Consider the following 19,627-nt stretch of genomic DNA (forward strand, 5'->3'; position numbering starts at 1 on the left):
AATTGGCTGATATCCGTCTGTGCAAAAGAGGAAGGATAAAGGTGGAGAGCATCTTAGACAAATATGTAGCTGTTTGACAAGCTGCAAAGAATGCCCTTTTGCAAGTGATTGCTGCATTCATTGTAGCTTCTCATTGGAAGCAATGTTTTAGTAGTCTAAAGGTTTAAGTGTAGGAGTTTAACTAGCAGATATGGGTGAAAGTTTAATCTGTTTATGCAATCATAAAACAAATATTCGCTTGTTTTTCATCTCATGGTGTGATGTTCTATACCTGAAAAGAATACATATGAAAAACAATGAATGAGTGCTTTTGATAATGAAATAAATCCCATGTTAGTGGGTAGTTAAGTGGATTTAATGTTGAAAGGAGATTAATCAACAAGGAGTGCATTATTTTAGTAGTACTAAAAGGTAGAATTTGGTGCTCATGATGTTATGCCATGAATGTTTAATATGGGTATCGATTTCTCTGAATAACAACTAAAACTATTTGCTTTACTTTTAGGTTGTTTGGTGCCAAGGCTGGTGGCAAAGCTGCCTCTGCACCCAATACTGAGAGTGTGAAACCCACCTCGGCAATGCCCAGCCCTAGTACCACATTAGCACGGCAAGGCAGCTTAGAATCTCCATCTTCAGGTACAGGCAGCATGGGCAGTGCAGGTGGGCAAAGTGGTAGCAGCAGCCCCCTCTTCAGTAAACCCTCGGAATTAAATACAGATGTTGTAAGCTTAAGTCACTCCTTGGCTTCCAGTCCAGCATCTGTTCACTCTTTCACGTCAGGTGGTCTCGTGTGGGCTGCAAACCTGAGCAGCTCCTCAGCTGGCAGTAAGGACACACCAAGTTACCAGTCAATGACTAGCCTGCACACAAGCTCTGAATCTATTGACCTCCCTCTCAGCCATCATGGCTCTCTCTCTGGATTGACAACAGGCACTCAGGAGGCTCAGAGCCTGCTCATGAGGACTGGAAGTGTCAGATCTACACTATCGGAAAGGTGAGCTTAACCGTAGACACATTGAGAACAAAACCAGTGAGAATGTCAGAGAATCATAAACAACAAAAAGAGAAAGCCCAAAGGGACTCCATCAAAACAAAAGTGTTAAAAGTAATCTCAGGCACTGGCCAGCTCTTGGCCACATTTGTGTTTTTACAGGTACATTTTTTTTTACAAAGGGTTTTTACTCTTTTATTTCTCTATGAAAGGCCAGAAAAAAAATTAAAAACCCTAAGACCCCAATCTGGCAACTTGTTTCTCTTTGTGCTGCCCCCGTTGAGGTTGATGGAAGGTTTACTTGAGAGGTAAAACTTGTAAGATCATGGCTTGGCTACACAAAATTATGGTAAGTTCTGCACAGAACATGCAGACAAGAACAAGAGAAATCCTGTCCCTCCTCTACAATAGTCTCTTTAATGTTTTGTTTACCCACAAATGTTGCACTACTTTAATTATGTAGGCATAAAGTACAACATCCCCCTAGCATAGATGCAGTTATGCTGACATAATGCTTGTTATACTGGAATTGCTTATATGTCTGTAAAATGAAGGAAATAATTTGAACTACAAGGAAAATGTTTTTCCCATCCCTCAGAGCTTTTTGAGATTAAAAAAATGTTTTTGAATTATGGCAAAACAATTCAAATTCTAAATGATTTTGTAAAACAAAAACAAAAAAATAAATGTACCAGGTCAATAATACTATTTTGTAACAATACTTGTGAAATGTTTCCTTTCAATTTTAACCTTTTTTTAATTTTGCAAAACACTTGTAGTACAAATCTGCTAACATTTCAAAATGAAAAACGACTTTGAACAGAAAAATAAAATTGTTAAGAAAATGTCAAAACAGAACATTTAGACAATTTCAGAACTTTTTTCTTTCTTTTTTTTTAAAAAAAAGGAAGATTTATCAAAATGAAGCCATTCCTTCAATAGTTCTACTTTTGATGAATGGGCATTTTCCATGAAAATATATTTTGTTGTAAAATTCCCAACTACAAATATGCTGTACAAGTATAAGGCTTTTAACGGCTAGTATAACTACATCCCCACTAGGGACTATACCAGTTCATGTAAAAAAAATCACACTTAAGCATCATAGTTGTGCCAGAGCACAATCTCTATAGACCAGCCCAAAGGTAAAAATATATTGACATACAGTTGAGTTTGTTTATGGCCCTTCAATGTACATGTAGTAATTGGATTTTATCAGCTGAAAAGAAAAGTATTTTTTTATTTTTATTTTTATTTTATATTTTAGTTTATAGGGTCATATAATGTTCCTCCAATAATTTCTACTAATACATTTCAGAATAGAGTCACTAAGAAGATTTGGAAGGATGCTGAGTATATGCCAAATCTTATAGTTATGCAAAAGATGTTTCATGTCACATTAAAAATGTTAACCACTTAGCATAAGCTCCCGAGTAGCTCCCTCTTTTATTACTTCATGTATTTGTTCAGTGACTTAATTTCAGTGATCTCAAATACTTTGCCTTTAGCAATATTTTACAATTTCATATCTAACTCGTGGGGATATTTTGACTGATTCCTAAGAGAGCAATGTATCAGGTTGATCTGGCCTCAGAACAAATCAACTCACAAATTTCTAGAGAAAGTTGTCATTTCTTGATTTATATCCCCAATGGGATCTTTGAAGTCTGATTTTTTCCAAAGGTCTGTTTAAAAAAGTGATATTTTATATATACTTGCTCTTTTCATATACTTCCTCTTTTGTTGCTCTTTTCAAGTGCAAATGTTGTTTCATAACATTAAGAGGCAAAATGTGTAGCTGAATTCAGCTTACTTTAAGCTGAGCCACCTCAGTGTCTACACTGTGGGAGGCTGACAGGAGCACATGCTTCCACCGGCTTCCCTTACCCCTCGCAGAATGAGTACAGGATGCTGGTGGGGGCTGCCCTCAGCATTTGATATAGGGGTCTACAATAGACTCTCTAAATCGAACACTAGAAGATCAACCTCCGGAGCGTCAATCTTCTCCATAGTGCAGACAAGCCATAACTGTATAGACATGCTTATTCAAGAATGAGAATGGCTTTCTCTGTTTATATTATGTCCCTTTGGAAGGCTCCCAAAAACCACTCCTATATCCAGAATAAGAGTATCCACATGGAAAGTTGTACTGGTATAAGTTCTGTTGGTTGTATTAATACAGATTGGTAAAACTATCCTGTGTAGTCAAATCCAAAATCAGAGATTCATCTCTATTCTTTACCTCTGTAGAGTATTCACAACCTTTATGTTCCTCTTCTACTTGGTCAGAGCAGAGGAGATGGGATAGTTAGATAAGTGTTGCAGAATTAACACCTGTCTAGATTATCATACAGGCTGCATTGTGGGCTGCTGTGATCAGCAACAGTCAGGTAGCCAATTACAGTTCCTTGTTGTTCCATCTCATCATTGGACTAGTCTCAGCTAGAACAGCCTGAGTGCTGCTCTAACTTGTGCACATTTAGTATGTTCCCTAAGGGTCATGCTTTTATAGGGACAATCTGATATTTGGGGCTTCAACATATATGTAACCCAAAGGCACTGCGAAAGGGAGAGTTAAGTCTGCTCTATAGCCTAAGCTAAGAGCCAGTTGACTTTAGTTCATGTGGTAGAGGCACATGGCTTTGGTCCCTCCTTATGATGACTATGGACTTTACATACGTATATATATTACCCCTCATCCCTTGTCCCATTTTTTCACACTTACTGTCTGGTCTCAGAAGGGAACATTGTTGCTGTTACAATTGTTATTATTTGTTTTATATTGAAGTTGCATCTAATGGCACAAACCAAGAATCAGGGCCTTGTGTATTATATAGTACTAGTAAATGCATGAACCATTCAGTAAAATCCATGTAATCTCCTTCTCAGATAGGGTTAATGTTTAATGACTCTCCATGTGCCATGGTTATGTTGGAAATCAAGTTATATGTTTATCACTGGACCAACCATTTGAAGACAATTCTAGTCAAGCTTACAGTGCGTTACCACTATGGACATATTGTACTGCTTGCAATTCAGACTATGATTGTGTGAATAGCAAGGAGCACCAAATGCTGTACTGTAACTCCCCTGTGTGGATGATGCAAGCATGAACTAAAAGGTTCCTAATTCACATTAACATAGACTTCTTCGAACAAGACTACCTCAGTGCGAAGTAGGAACCTTTTCATTCATGGCCACAGCATTCACATGGCAGAGGTACAGCACAGCACTTTGGTTCACTCTGCTATTCAAGCCTCTGTCACCTGAATTATGGGGCAGTGTTGACAAGCACTGAGTGGCTTTCATTGTCTGCTCTCTCCCTGTGCAGTGTAAGGCTCTGACTAAACTAGGGACAGATTCTTTATAAATTCTTACCATTGCTAATACTTGGTGAGTTCCACTGGGGTTTGTAATGTTGAGAAGCCAAGTTGGGATGAGTGGCTGGTCAGAGCATTTTCAACATCTCGTCATCTAGGCCTGAGGAAAGTTACATAAAAGTATGTTGAAAACTTTAGTGCCCCATCTGCACGAGGGCGCTCAGCACTGTTAATGCCACTGAAATTGAACCAGTGTTAACAATTGTGTGAAAGTTTTAGAACATTTCTCTACGTAAGCAGTGTGGATCCAAGGGACTGTCGCTGATGCTTCTCTTGATGGCATACAGTACATGCTACTCAGCATTGTGGCAACTCCCTCCCACCCCATTTCATTTAATCCTCATACTGACATTAAATAATATTAAAAAAAACTAGTGTATTTTAATTCACCAAAAAGTCTGATCAAATGTTATCACCAGCCAGCTGAAAGCCAAATAATTGAGGGAAGATAAACCATCTGAATTATTTCCCATTCAAGGAAGGTAGAAGACTGTCCTTTTAAGAGTCTCCCTAAGAGGCTCTGAAAGGATTTACACTGGTAAAAGCCCAGTTCTCCTGTATGTTGCATCTCATGTTGTTGTTCACTCCAGCGTAAAATGAGTTTTAAAATGCTGTTACCATCTGACCTGATGGCATTTTACAGCCCACCCTGTACTTGCATTGATTGCACAAGCAGCAAGACAATGGCAAATCAGCCTCTATATATGTAGCACACCTTTTTACAAACAGAATCTGCCACTTAGCTTCTGCCAAGGCCACACTGCTTTTTTGCAGGCAACAAAAACTTGCATTTTATATGGAAACACAGCAAACAATCACAGGGAGCTGTGAAATATGCAGGTTTGTGTTGTGACCATATGACTCCCATACCGAGTTCAGGTTGAGTCTGCATGACTCAGTAAGGAAGATTAAGATTTGGAGGGCAAAACTTCTGTCTGATTTGAACACTCGCCAAATGGCTATTGACCCAGACCAAGGCACGTCTGGATAAAAAATGAACATGTGGCAATCTATTCCCTGACTTCCTCTCTAGCGAGTCAGGGCTTTATCATAAAAATACATTAAAATAAATGAAATTGCCTATTGTAATATGAATGTATTTGGACTTTTAGAGTTTGTAATTCTGAACAGTCCTGTTTATTGTATGTCCTTAGGGGTGTTCTTTGTTTTAACAGCATGCAGCTTGACAGAAATACACTGCCCAAAAAGGGACTAAGGTATATACTTTATTCAGCATGATTGCAGCTTCTCTGTTGTTCTGTAACCTTTTCTACATTGTCTCTCCATCTCTTTCTCCTTGCTGATCCTAGTTACAACAGAGCTTCTGGTGCTTAGGTTTAAATCAAGCAAACTAAATCCTTAACATTGGATTTTCTATTTACGGTCTGGCCTGCTAAGTAAATTGAAGCTACAGATATATCACGGAAAACAATACTGCTAAAATAGTATCCTTATACAATGAAAGTTAAGGGACATACAGTGCAGTAGATAAAAATTGCAACACAAAGAAAACTGAAAACATGCAGAATAGCAAGGTTTTGGAGATGGGATCTAAGTGCATGTAGCCATGGATTTGAGGATGGAACAGATATTACAGATCCAGCTCGCGGGGTTAAAGATCCTCAACATAGAAGAGACACATTTCAGCATTCGGGGTTTGAAAGCATAAAGCAGGACCTATTCAGACACACCCCAGCTCTACTGAGTCCCCAACCCAGCCACCCACACTCACTACTGCTATCTTCTCTTCAGATGGGGAAGACCATAGATTACCTCCTCTGTCCTGAGCTCTAGGTCGGAGTCAGGGGAAAAGAATATATGACTATGTCCACTGTCTACTCAGGTGCAGCTGCCATATCAGCTTGTCCGCTGTTCTTATCCATCAAAGCCTTTCTGGGAGGTGGTCGCTCACACGAACGCGCACATGCACACACGCACATATGATAGTAGTCTGACATACAGCCCTCCTCTCACTGGAACTATACACGCGAAAGCCCGTGTCCTAGTGATAGTGAACTACACAATATCTTCAGGGCTTTCAAAGTTCAAATGGTAGGGGAGGATGTAACGATTTCCACAACTACCCAATGCCCTTTGTGTGAGAGAGAATCAAGCCAATTTCCCACCACCCTGGAAGAGCCTTGTTGGATGAAGAGCCACATAGGAAAAGCAGCCCCCAAACACTCTTTCAAGAGTCCAAAAGTGGGAGGTTAAAATTTGTGATCCCATACTATAAAAACAGCAAGGGAGAGTGAGACAGCATTTGGGCATAGAAACCTAATTAGTTGTTGTCAAGATTTTTCACCATTTTGGTCAGATGAAGGCTAAGTGAAGGTATGTACTGCTATTGCAGTTCTGTTAAAAATTTGAACCCCGACTTTTCACTTCATCCGCTTCCAGATCCAGAAACTACTGGGGTAACCCACCTCTGCCAGGTTTGAAAAGCTGCCATAATACCTCATCTTTAAAACAAAAAACAAAACAAAAAAAGAGGAAAAAGAAATAATTCTTTAATTTGACTAGGATAGTTTCATAACATCCCAAAGTTTCCATGAGAACAGTCATGTGCAGAAATTATATATTCATTCAGTCAGCTTCCTAAGTGGAAATGGCAGTGCCTCAAAAACCCATAGCAAAAGCTTCTCTGAGGATGCCTGAGGAATGTGGCACGGGATAGCAGGGAGGAATGTGAGAGCGCTCTTCAGTTGGCATGGAATTATGCTGAATGAAGTTTTACGGTGGGATGTCACAGACTGAATTAAAAACTAGCTCTTATTGAGACCTAAACATTAAAAAATGCCTACACATTTCTAATGTATTAGAATTTCCCTTTCTCTCGATCTGGACCAATGGGCTGTCTATTCTCCCTGTTATACCTTCTCTCATTTACACTCATTGTATTGGTTAGCAATAGCATCCAGTTGATGTATAAATTTCATTTCCAAACTTTTTGGTTCCAGAGAAACAATCCATTTAAGTGATTGTTTGTCCCCACCTGGTCTCCTCTCTCACCTAATTTGGGAAAGGACACAATGCTATGTAGCATTCCATGAGACAAACATCCCATTTGATCATAGTAGCTATCATTATCAAATAAAATTTCTTTTTTCACAATTGTTGATCTGTTTCTGTTCCCTTTGTCTTACCAAATGCCCACACATGCTTGAACATTCCTGTGGCAGATGTTATTCTGTCAACAGCCAGTCATCTTTCTCTGCTTTTTAGTCTGTCATTCATCCACTGTATTAATATGGTACTTGGCCTTTGCCTCATCTTATTAACCTGCTGCAGCTTTTTAAGTTCTTTTTTCTCAGCTCAGCTGTCTGTTTGGTATGACCTATCATCACACTTCCCCAAAGAAAGGAGAATGTTATTTTTGTTGGTGTGGGATTGGTTTGTTTTCACCCCCTGGGAGATTTAAAACAGATGGTTTAAAATTAACTGTAACAATTGAGTAACTGTAATTGGATACAGGATGGTCAAAATTGTTGTTCTGTCTGACCAGCAAAGCATATTTGATGTTAACTATTGTTCATTGCATTGTGAACCCTATTCGTTGCTCTTGTGTTAAGTGTGCCAGCTGTGATTTTTCAGATATACCCCGTCATCTCGGCAGACCAGCCAGGAGGAGGGCAAGGAGTGGCTGCGCTCCCATTCTACAGGAGGCCTGCAGGACACTGGCAGTCAGTCCCCCATTGTTTCACCTTCAGCTATGTCTTCATCTGCAGCTGGCAAATATCACTTTTCCAACTTGGGTAAAAGAATGTTTTCCCCTTGCTTCCTAAAATAGAAAATAATCATACCAATGAATATTTTACAATACACTGTGTAGTCTGTTGGTACCTTTTTATGTCCATTTTACTGTAATATCTCACAAACATTAATGAATTTATCCTCAGAGCATCTCCATGTTGTAGGCAGCAATTTATTCCTGTGTAACATATGGGAAAAGAGGCAAAGATTTCCCTCCAAGGCCACACACAGGAAATCCACAACAAAGCTAGGAATTAAACTAAAATCTCCTGGCTCTTATGACAGAGTCTTAACCACAAGACTGTCCTTTCTCCTTCACAGCCCTGATCCAGCCATAGCCATCAGCAGGATTCGTTCCCATGGTTTTAGTGGGCATTGGTTCAGACCTTTCATCCTTTTTCCCATCCGGATAATGGTACATACTGTAGTTTTGTTTTGAGATGGGCCCACGTTCAATGATGGGACTATTTGGATCAATAGACAAACTTCTTGGCTGGACGACTTTTCTGTTATGGGCCCAACCACAATCGTATTCCCAAATGCCCACATGCTTCAGAATAGTTTGGATTCAGGTCAGGATCTGAACTTGGCTCCTCTGTCCTGCTCTGGATTTCATTACCAAGACCGCCTTTTGGCCTTTTCTTTATAGCAGAAAATACTACTTGTACCCAGAACTTGTACCTGTAGTCAAATAATCTAAAGACTTGATTGGATGCACAATTTTTTTTTCTAATTATTGGTTTTGGATAACACACAGCGGTTACATCCCAATTTTACAATGTTCTGGTTTTTGTTTACTTTATATCATTTTTATGCTGAACTTTTTTATTCAATGCTTTTTTGAAAAATTAGAATGTTAAACTACTACAGTATCCTTATAGTAAAAATATGCTTTGTTTGTTGGGTCTGCCCTTTTGTCCTCCCAGAGCATTTGGGGTCTCTCTGGCTTAAAAGGCTCAAATGTCAGACCTGCTATAATTGTCATGCTCAAATGGCTAACCTATCGAAAATGATAATCTTAATTTTCCACTAAACACTTATGTTTGACATCATTAATACAGAAGTAGCAATAACCTGTGAAAGATTCACACTTTTCTAGTGTTGCTGTTAGATTTGTATCCTGTGTATGTTGCAGCCAGGAGAGAGAGCAACTTTAAGAGGCACAAAACCATAAGGCTTTATTATACTACTTTAACATTTTGAAAAAAGACATTACATAAACAAAGTTAGATAAAATCTAAGCAAATCAATGATTGCCACAGTTTCCCGTATTTACATTGGCTCTAAGCACAATGTTAACACTTTAATACAGATTTCTCCTTGTATCTGTCACTATTATTCTTCCCTTCTCCTAGATTGACTACTTTGGTTTTGCATGATCACTTCAAGCCTAAGAAAGCAAGCCTTTCATTTCATCAGCAGTGCTTAGCCCACCTTTTTTGTGAACTGGTGTTTTCATGTTGCATAAAACCAAATCCCCAATAATTGAACATGCCTTACAAATAAAGTTTTGCTTTGCAGTGAGTCCAACCAACCTCTCCCAGTTTAACCTTCCTGGACCCAGTATGATGCGTTCAAACAGCATCCCTGCACAAGACTCTTCTTTTGACCTGTATGATGACTCCCAGCTGTGTGGCAGTGCCACATCCTTAGAAGAGAGACCACGAGCAATCAGTCATTCAGGCTCATTCAGAGACAGCATGGAGGAAGGTAGGGCTGAAATAATGCTTGATAAGCAAGTAAAAGACAAATATATCAGAATTCTATTTAAATGGCTACCTTGATTTGTAATATTGAAATGATTTAGTAAACCTTTGATTTACAGAGAACTTGACTTGTAGCTCGTCTTGCTCTGTTTGAGAACTAGAGTGCTACTTACAGTAAGAGGGAGTAGGCAAATACATGTTCTTTATAGATGAAACACAGACTATATTTGATTTATTGATTGCCTTGAATAGTTTTTGAACTATAGGATGTGGGTTGCTGTAAATATGCAGTGAAGGGCCTAAACTTTTCTTCTTGGAGCATATGTGTATCCTTTCTTCCCTTACACCTAAAACCATATTCATGCCTTGGCTATCCCCTGCCATGACTATTGAAGTCTCCTTCTCACTTGATGATCTTATTTCTATCCATCTTCTCTAAATTTTTTAAAAATGCTAAACCAATTTTCCTTACCCCATCATCATTTAAGTGATGAAAATGAACTATAACTGGATGCAGGGCAAGCACATGGTCATGTACTCTTGCTTTATGTGTCTGTCTGTGTCTCTTTAGTAATACTGGTGGGGGGGGGGAAAAACTATGAGGATGGAACCCAGCAGAATCTGACAACCCTGAACAAGGGCAATGGTAAACAGAATGTCTCATGGGTCACACATACAACCATGATGGGCACATACGGTCTACAGGCTGCAGATTGCACACCACTGGCAGAGATGGTGAAAGCCAGATTGGAGTAAATTTATGAGTCAGGGGAAAGGACGTCAGTGCTTCAATAGATAATGGATTTTAGTAGTTCATAGACCTTAAAGGTAAAGGGGGAAAAGTGCATGAGTTGAAAGGAAAAGTGTGGCCACGGCAGATTTTACTTCATAAGAGAAATTAGAGCTAACTTGTACAGTGAAGAGAAGGAGAACGTGAGGATAAAAGTTAGGGAGAGTAAGAGGCTGAATATGTGAGAGTAAGGGCCAGGGAACTTAGTCACTGGGAGTGGATGATATAAAGGTTCACAAAGTAATGACGGGTAGAAGGAGGGACTGCCACTATCATATATATATATATATATATATATATATATATATATATATATATATATATCAGGATGGGCATTGGATCCTGCAGAATCTTGAAGTGTATCCAGATATTAGTAATAATTAACAAATAGTAAGGTGATTTAAAGTCTAGGTTGCCTATCAAAAAATGTTTAAATTGTTAATATCTCATGTTTGTCACATGCATATGCTTCAGATAGTTATTACAATAGATTAATACACGTAATAAAAATTTTCTGGTTATGAGCAAATATGAAACAACCTGCCCAACTGTGGAATTTTTGTTCAGATAGTATTACAATTGATGTTCCCTTAAAAATAAACCAACAAACAGCTCTTTTCTGAGGTTCTATTTTAGAGAATCTTCCTCCAAATCAGATCTACAGTAGAGCCAGCTGCTTCGCTTAAGGTATGCAACTCCAGCTATGTAGGATACGTAGCTGGAGTCAGCTTACCTTAAGCCAATCTTGGCAGTGTACCCACAGTGGGAGGCTGATGGGAGCAAAAGCTCTCGTCGACTTCCCTCACTCCTGGCAGTAACAGGAGTACCAGACACTGTCAGGGGCATCCTAGGAGTTTGATTTAGTGAGTCTTAACTAGACTCACTAAATTAAACTCCAGAAGATTGATCACAGCAGCGGTGATCTTCTGCAGAGTGAAGATGTAGCCTCAATGGATCTACCATAATCATTGTGGGGCTGACTAGAAGGGGCTTTCAAATGTTCTTCCACTGTGGTCCTAAGTGGCCACTTTCCAGAGCCCTGTGTCCCATTCCTTGGAATCAAATCCAAAAGTCTTTTGGTAGGGTAAAATCCTTTGATGGACAGTTACACCGTAACAGTGCATATTGCAGTCCCACATGCCTTTAAATACAAAGGTGCCAAAACAGACTACAAACCCAAATATGCAGTGTTCTGTGTTGATCTGAAGAGAATTACTAGATAAGAAAGGCCCGAGTTCCTATATCTTTGGCAAGGTACCCCTCCATTTTAAAGATGAGAGTGCTGCATGCTGTGTTTTAGAACTCTGTAGTCAGCACTCTAGATAGGCAGATGTTCACAGCTCCATCTGTGCAGTTTTGAAAAACTGTATTTATCAGGTGCTTCACTATCAAATGACAGAAACAATGTTTGGTTTACTGGTGAAAATGCTGTATCTCATTAAAAATCTCTTACCTACAGTGCACAGTCAAATGTTTCTCAATTTAAAGCAGTCATTTCAAGTACAAGAAAAATACGTATTGCTTGTATACACTGATAACCTTTAATAGCTCCTTTTTGTGGCAGATTGTTTCGTATTTTGAAAAGTGGTGCTCTGCTATTGAGCTCCACAGGGAAGGGCTCATGCCGTTTCATCAATATTTTATATAATGGCTCTTTTTCCTTTTTTGTAGTACATGGGTCCTCATTATCACTGGTCTCCAGCACCTCCTCTCTCTATTCTACAGTAAGTATCGACAATTTAGGGGGAAAAAAGTCCTGCCAGTGATATTGCACATCTCCAATAAACATTTCTAGCTCATTAAATAGCTTTAAGAGTAGCTGAATTTAAATTGCGTACAAGTATCGCAGTAATACTTCAGTATTATACTTTTGCTTTTTCATATCTCGTTAGAATCTTTTTTTTTCTTTAAGTGATGAATTTAGCACTCACTAAATCTGTGGTGTAATTTGAAGGGCTGAAATATATATAAGAAAACTTATGCTGAGTCCAGCCACATCTGGGGCTTCTTGTTATACACTGTACTATATTCTGCACTCTATATTATTATACTTTATAATTATTATTGACTGATTTCATCATTGTTTGGGGGTGTGGTCTTTAAGAGCAAAGCCTTGTAATTGGGTGTGTTTTTATAATGTTACTATTTGAGAAATTCCTCTTAAAAATGCAGTTGTGGGTTTTTTGTTTGTTTTGGGTGATGGGTTTGAGGCGGGAGCAAACAATGTCAAATTCACATTCACAAAAATGACAGTATCTAGTAGATGTTCTTTTCAAATAGAAAAGTAGTTTCTTTAAAATGTAACTTGTTCTCCCAGCCCAAACAGAGCTTTGTTTCTGAGACGTCTTTTGTTTTGGGCTTTATTGTAAACAGAAAATATTAATTCTGACATTTTTGTGATATATTGTTCCACTTGTTATGCTGTATAATGAAGTATAATGATTTATGTACAAAAGTCTTCAGAATAGTGGAAGTGCAAGATATATGTCTGTATTTTAAACCAGAAAAGTTATGTATATGCTATGTATATTCTCTTGAGTAATAGATAAGTGTAATCTTTAAGCTAACTACAGATAGAATAAATGTTGACTAGACTCATGTGAAGAGGAGAAAGTACAAGAAGGATGTTTTCTCAACCCTCCCACTCCTTTGCACTCCATATATGCGAAAGGGGCATCCATTGTCTCAGACCTTGTGTTGCTGATGTCTAGCTCTGACCTTGCCTACTGCTGATGGTTGTTGCACTGCCAGCAGAGTATGCTGCCTCCAGTCAAAGAATATTGCAACTCCTGCTCACATGGGGCTCCCTCAGCCCTCACTGTCCCTACTGAAAAGCCAGCATGCCTCTTTGAGTTGCCTCTTAGAGAGGTGTGTCTCCATACACACAAACCCCAAATGAGGCTCTGGCAGTAATGTTCAGAACTGAGCCTTTCACTTCCATTTTCCTAGTGGAAGAATCCCTGCTGCTACTTCCCTATCTTGGGAGCATTCTAATCTGTTCTCATGGAGAGTATCAAAAGCTGTATTTCAGCTCTGATGGCAATTTTTAGAAGAACTGGCAGATGGACAAAAAGCAAATGACAAAGTGACAGCAGGCGCTTCCATTATTTGCTCAGTCAGTCAGCAGTTTTGCAATATCTCAGTCCCAATATTTTATATTGTTGAAAGGATGTAATAATATTTTGTGTTTTCATCACCTCTGCCACTCAAGATCTTAGAGCACTTTTCAACTATTATCTGATCTTCACAGCACCATACAAAACTATTTCTAATAAGTAACCCAAGGCAGAGAGTTTAAAAGACTTAGCCAAGGTCACACAAATATTTCAATATCTAGGAATACATTTTGAGACTTCCGACTATCAGTTCCTTTCTTTAACCACTAGAGCAGTAGGTTATTGATTATCTACCTATGGTAATGGAAGCTAGGGAATAGATTTGTTAAGGACAAGGAAAGAATTAGGTTTATAAAACTAGTATGCTTGTACTTGTGAGAAGAAAATCCTTGATCAGAATTTCTCTTGCTGTATCCTCTGTGCTCCAGTGAAAAAGTTGCAGCAATTAATCAGGAAGCAGTGCACAAGTGGAAACATCAGACAAAAGATTGACTTTCAGTACCAGATCAGCTGAACATAACGAACAAACTTTCATTGTTCACTGATACTATGCTGTGCCCTACTTCTTCCAGAAAGAGGTAGCTTCAGAGGGATTATGGTACCTATAATTCACTTTCTACCATTATTAGATCCCAGCAGGAAGAAGAAGTACAAGAGCTAGACGTTTTTCACAGTACAGGCCAAAAGTACCCTGTAAGAATTCCACAGCAGCCCTCATTTCACTAAATGTCTCATCTAAAGATGTTTATCAATCTCTTTAACCACTGCCTTCATTCTTAGCATTATAATTTTTTGCAGCTTAATCAGTAATCAGTGGGGAGACCAAGAGAGAGAGAGCAGTGGGTAAAGAGCTTGATATTTAGGTTATTATTGGCAGACATTTTTAAAAAGCAGGAGTTTGAGATTCAGAAGGATGTACTCTTTGATTTGCTGATACTGCATTTCTCACAATGGAGCGGTCCAGTGAGAGAGAATTTCAGAATTCATCAGTTTTTTCAGTACGTATTTTTAACTGTTTTGTTTGCTTTGTTTCCACTGTGGGTTTCAGTTGGCATTTAGACATAATGCAAATCTAGCTTCTGGAGACACTGCATGTTTCACAGCACAGTTTGCCATAATGTGGGTATTTGTATTTGTATTTGTGACATGTCAATAGTTTCTCAGCTCTGGCAACAAGCTGGTATAGCTTACTCTATAAGGAGCTGGCAGAAGGTAGTTAAAGCAGCCTACTGTAACTTTCACTTGCTTAACACCCTTCTGTTTGTTACTTCACCACAGCATGTGAGATATACTTAGTGTCCCTTAGCTTTAGTAAGACAAATAAGGGGATGTGTAAAGGAGGTGCTAATTATGTGCTAGTGTTTTGTTGTGACACTAAAAATTGGATTGTAGTAGATTCTGTTTCAGCTCCCTTTAGACTCTTGTGGACTTGCCTCTGAATTTGGCTGTCAGTATCACATTTGATTCTAAAGGCCTGAGGCTGGATTGCTGAGTGGTATTAGTTTGCATTTTAATTTTAAACCTGAGATTAATTAGTTCTGTGTCATAGGCCATCATTTACAAGTTGGTATTGCCTCTTCAAGGACTGAGTATGGCTTCCCATGGGAACTACCTGCTCCATTCTGTCTTTTGGCCAGAGGGTGTAATCGAATGACAACATGATGTGCTACCTCCTGTGTCAGATATGCAGTGGCTGTCATAATGGGACCATCTGCTTTGAGTACAAAAATGAAGAACCCCTAATTCAGATTTTGGTATTTTCAGTTTCTTCATTTCACAAGCACAGTAGTATTTGCGGGAGCACAGAATTCTTTTTCGTTCCTTGGATGCTTCTCTGTGTGATCATTGTGTAGAAAATATCTTCATGAGTAAATGCCCCAGCAATAGTCACCATGAAAAAGTCAACATTTTCAAAGTAGAGTATACGATATTACTGCTATTTCATATTCTAAGGCTTGCATTTGGCAATAGCACAGTGTCTCAGATATTGCCTTTTCATAACCATTAGTACATGTTGAATTTAAATGTTTAGTGGATATTACTGTAATATATATTACTCTGTTAGATTACCTGATTTACAGTAAAACATTTATAATTTCATTAGAGATTTTGGTGTTGATATAGCAATTACCTTGTACAGCTAAATATACAAGTTGCACACTCACACATTTTCACTGAAACAAACTTTCCATGATGTTTTCTAACTGCAGTTGTTATTACTGGAGTTCTTCTACTCTTCATAAGAGTCTTTTAGTAATTACTAGTAGGCTATGCCCCATGCTTGCTATGCTCACCAACCGCCCTCTCTCTGGCTGCTTTAGCGGCCAGAGAATGTGAGCGCGTGATGAAGTCATTCCGTTGCCTGACAGGAAAAATGTTATTTATATATAGGGAGAAATGATAGACCAGATTCTGCTGACTTTACTCAGGCAAAACTTTATTTGTACTCAATTTGGGTATGTCTATACTTGCACCCTCTTTCGAGAGAGGAATGCAAATGAAGAGATTTGAAATTGTAAAGGAGGCTGGGATTTAAATATCCCATGATTCATTTGCATATTAGTTTTATCGTGCTATTTCAAATAGAGCTATTTCGAAATAACAGACGCTGTTAAGACGTGGTTATTTCGAGAGAAAACCCTTCTTTCGAAATAACTGGTAAACCTCATTCTATGAGGAATAAGAGTTATTTCGAGATAAGGGTTTTCTCTCGAAATAACTGCGTCTTAACAGCATCTGTTATTTGGAAATAGCGCTATTTGGAAATAGCGCCATAATGCGAATATGCAAATGAAGAGTGGGATATTTAAATCCCGGGTTCATTTGTAATTTCGAATCTCTTCATTTGCATCTCTCTCTCTCGAAAGAGGGTGCAAATGTAGGCATACCCTTTGAGTTATTCCTAGGAAGGTTTTCTTTAAAAAAAAATTAGTTCATTGTTTTAATTCCAAATCTTTATTAACTTTAAATTCAATTATTTGTTCAGCGATACTGGGATATGTAATTCCAGTTAACATTTGCTATTTTTCTCAGTGGCACTAACAAATTTATTAGATTATTATGGCATAAGCTTTTGTGAGATACAACTCGCTTCATCAAATACTTTAAAAGAAAAGAAAACAAAAAAGGAAATAATACAGGGTATGTCTACACTACCCCGCTAGTTCGAACTAGCGGGGTAATGTATGCATACCGCACTTGCTAATGAAGCCCGGGATTTGAATTTCCCGGGCTTCATTAGCATAAGCGGGGAGCCGCCATTTTTAAATCCCCGCTGCTTCGAACCCCGTGTAGCGCGGCTACACGGGGCTCGAACTAGGTAGTTCGGACTAGGGTCCTATTCCGAACTACCGGTACTCCTCGTGAAACGAGGTGTACCGGTAGTTCGGAATAGGCACCCTAGTCCGAACTACCTAGTTCGAGCCCCGTGTAGCCGCGCTACACGGGGTTCGAAGCAGCGGGGATTTAAAAATGGCGGCTCCCCGCTTATGCTAATGAAGCCCGGGAAATTCAAATCCCGGGCTTCATTAGCAAGTGCGGTATGCATACATTACCCTCCTAGTTCGAACTAGGAGGGTAGTGTAGACATACCCCCAGACTCCTATCTCTGTATCCCTTCCTTTTCCACTAGACTTCTTGTTGGTTTTGCTAAAACAGACTAACATGGCTATCCCTCTGAAATTTGTTATCTTTGTTATCTTTATTATCTGTATACATTGTTTCTGTTTTAAAAACAGTAATTTTCTCTTTTTTTCTTGCAGGCAGAGGAAAAGGCACATTCAGAGGTAAAAATCTGCTTGATGAGATGCTTGTGTAGTAGAATTATTTGAGTTCATTAGTTGACAGTATTGCTAGAACTCGGAGATTTATTGCAAAAAAGACAATATGCTAATAAATGCATTGCAGCTGTGCTGACAAATAGTTTTCCAGTCCTCACACTGCACAATTTTTGGATCAGTTACAAAAAAGTCGTTGAGTGTGTCAGCCTGAGGGCTGAAGGGTTGGGATTTGTCTCTTTTCAGACCACGTCAGTAGAGTTCCCTATCAAACCAGAGGAAGTATGCAGTTCAATAAAAGGTGCTTCCTCTCAGGAGCAAGAAAACAAGGTCCAGTCTTGAACCCATATCACTTGCATCACAGCACATTGCACAGTGCTGAATGACTGAACCAATCTATGTTGATGTATTTTAGAGAAAAGCAGATTGTCACCACATGTAAATAAGTTCAGAAATAGGAAAAATACACTCTCTCCTCATATTCAGTATGAACTGGTAACCAGAGTAGGCCAGCAGCTCTAGTCATTTGTAGCCTTACACAGAGGAACATACTAGTAGCAGTAAAGAGGCTTTCTGCTGGAATACTGATAGTAAAATGGCAACAAGGAATTCCCGTTGCCTCTTTACAGAGACACTCATTTTTCTGAACACTTGCTTGTACCTTCATTGATTCCGTGCATCCATCCTGCTCTTTTTCCACATTTATGTTTAATATATGACAAAGGGTTGACAATGACACTTGTTAAAAGGTGTTATGAAATGTTGGGGAGAAAAATAAGCATATTTTCTCTTTCCCCACAGTTTATTTCAGTGTTGATTTTGCCTAACACTTTCTAGGATCTTTCCCTGGATGATAAAGCCCAAGATTTATTTTAACTTATATCAGCTTACCTGGTATTTAAAAACTTCACTTCCCAGTGTAAAAAAGTGACATTGTCCCTCTTTGAGGAGAAGGGGGGCGGGGGGGATATTTCTTCATGGAGGAGCTCCTTGTCGCTCTGTATGTTGAAGATGAGTCTCATGGACATTATCAGCCTCTAGAGAAAAGGCATATTGAATAACACAACATGAGAACTACTTTATTCTAGCTACAGAAGTGTGCTGCCAGGGTACCTAACACAGAAAGGGGGAGTAACTGGCACAGAAAAAATGGGAAAATGTCAGTCTAGAATGAAGAGAAAGCTGAGTAACCTATGTCCCTTGCTTTGGGCCAGTGAGAACATGTTTGCTGCCCATAGTAGGCTATGTCTATATGCCTACTCAATTAATTTTGAAAACATGAATAATCTACACACCTTCTGGGTGGGGTGTACTGTCCCACATTGTGGCATTGGGACCACTTACAAAGAGAATGAGTCCATTCTACTACTTTAGCTAACAGGTAGCGGGCTTTTAGCTCACGTGGTAGAGGCTCATGCAGTATGTTCCCGAAGACACAGGTTTGGTTCCACTCTCAGATGACCAGGGTCTGTTGGCATTACACATGCACATTTTTTTCCTATTGATCTTTCATGAGGCTTTACCTGACTAAACACTACAACATCCTTTATAAATGTTAAAATTAATGTGCAAATGTTATGTGTGCTCACTTGTTTCCCCCTGGCTGTATCCCTCTTACTTTTCTTCTGGAGAGGAATCCATTGTATGTGAGAATCTGAAAGAGATTTAGAGTGAAACCCCCCCGTGCAGAAGATCTGCGCAAAGCCTATGTATCTGAACTCCCAGATGGTAGTTAAGTGCTGTTTAAGTGTTACACAGACATTGTGTTGGATATCTGTACTGGCTGAATTTCATCCTCAGTGCATTTTTATATATTTTTTCCTGGGGCAACTGTTTTTTCCCTAAAAAAGAGCATCAGACCTGGGTTAAATTTAATTTCACTTTTGAAAGTATGGATTAGAATTAAAATTTGCTTGTTAAATTTGGCTTCCAGTATGTAAAAACATAGGTGGTTTTAAGAAGGTATACACTTAATTTGCCCTGCATGTGGGGGACTTTTTATTTTAATAATCCTTGCAGTGAATGTGTCAGGTACTTCTGTTTTCAGAACTGGGGCTTTATCAGGGGCTAGTCGAAGCAATGTTGTATATTTGAGGACAAATTTTCAAATATTAG

General features: G+C 38.9%; 1 protein-coding gene across 10 annotated transcripts in view; it reads left to right on the top strand.

Annotated features, from left to right (window-relative positions):
* The window catches only part of NAV3 (neuron navigator 3), a 569,112-nt gene that overhangs the window by 500,007 nt on the left and 49,478 nt on the right, over window positions 1-19,627 (top strand). For 6 of the 10 annotated variants that reach the window (XM_075932261.2, XM_006118491.5, XM_075932234.2 and 3 more), the window contains 6 exons: window positions 506-994; window positions 5,547-5,588; window positions 7,966-8,126; window positions 9,646-9,834; window positions 12,292-12,344; window positions 17,498-17,521. In XM_075932261.2, coding sequence (XP_075788376.2) covers window positions 506-994; window positions 5,547-5,588; window positions 7,966-8,126; window positions 9,646-9,834; window positions 12,292-12,344; window positions 17,498-17,521 — 958 coding nt within the window. The remainder of the gene's footprint in view (window positions 1-505; window positions 995-5,546; window positions 5,589-7,965; window positions 8,127-9,645; window positions 9,835-12,291; window positions 12,345-17,497; window positions 17,522-19,627) is intronic. The other 4 variants (XM_006118493.5, XM_075932255.2, XM_075932291.2 and 1 more) reach the window with 2 other exon arrangements.

This window comes from Pelodiscus sinensis, chromosome 1 (genome assembly GCF_052426305.1).
Source record: "Pelodiscus sinensis isolate ZL-2025 chromosome 1, ASM5242630v1, whole genome shotgun sequence".
Taxonomy (NCBI): domain Eukaryota; kingdom Metazoa; phylum Chordata; order Testudines; family Trionychidae; genus Pelodiscus; species Pelodiscus sinensis.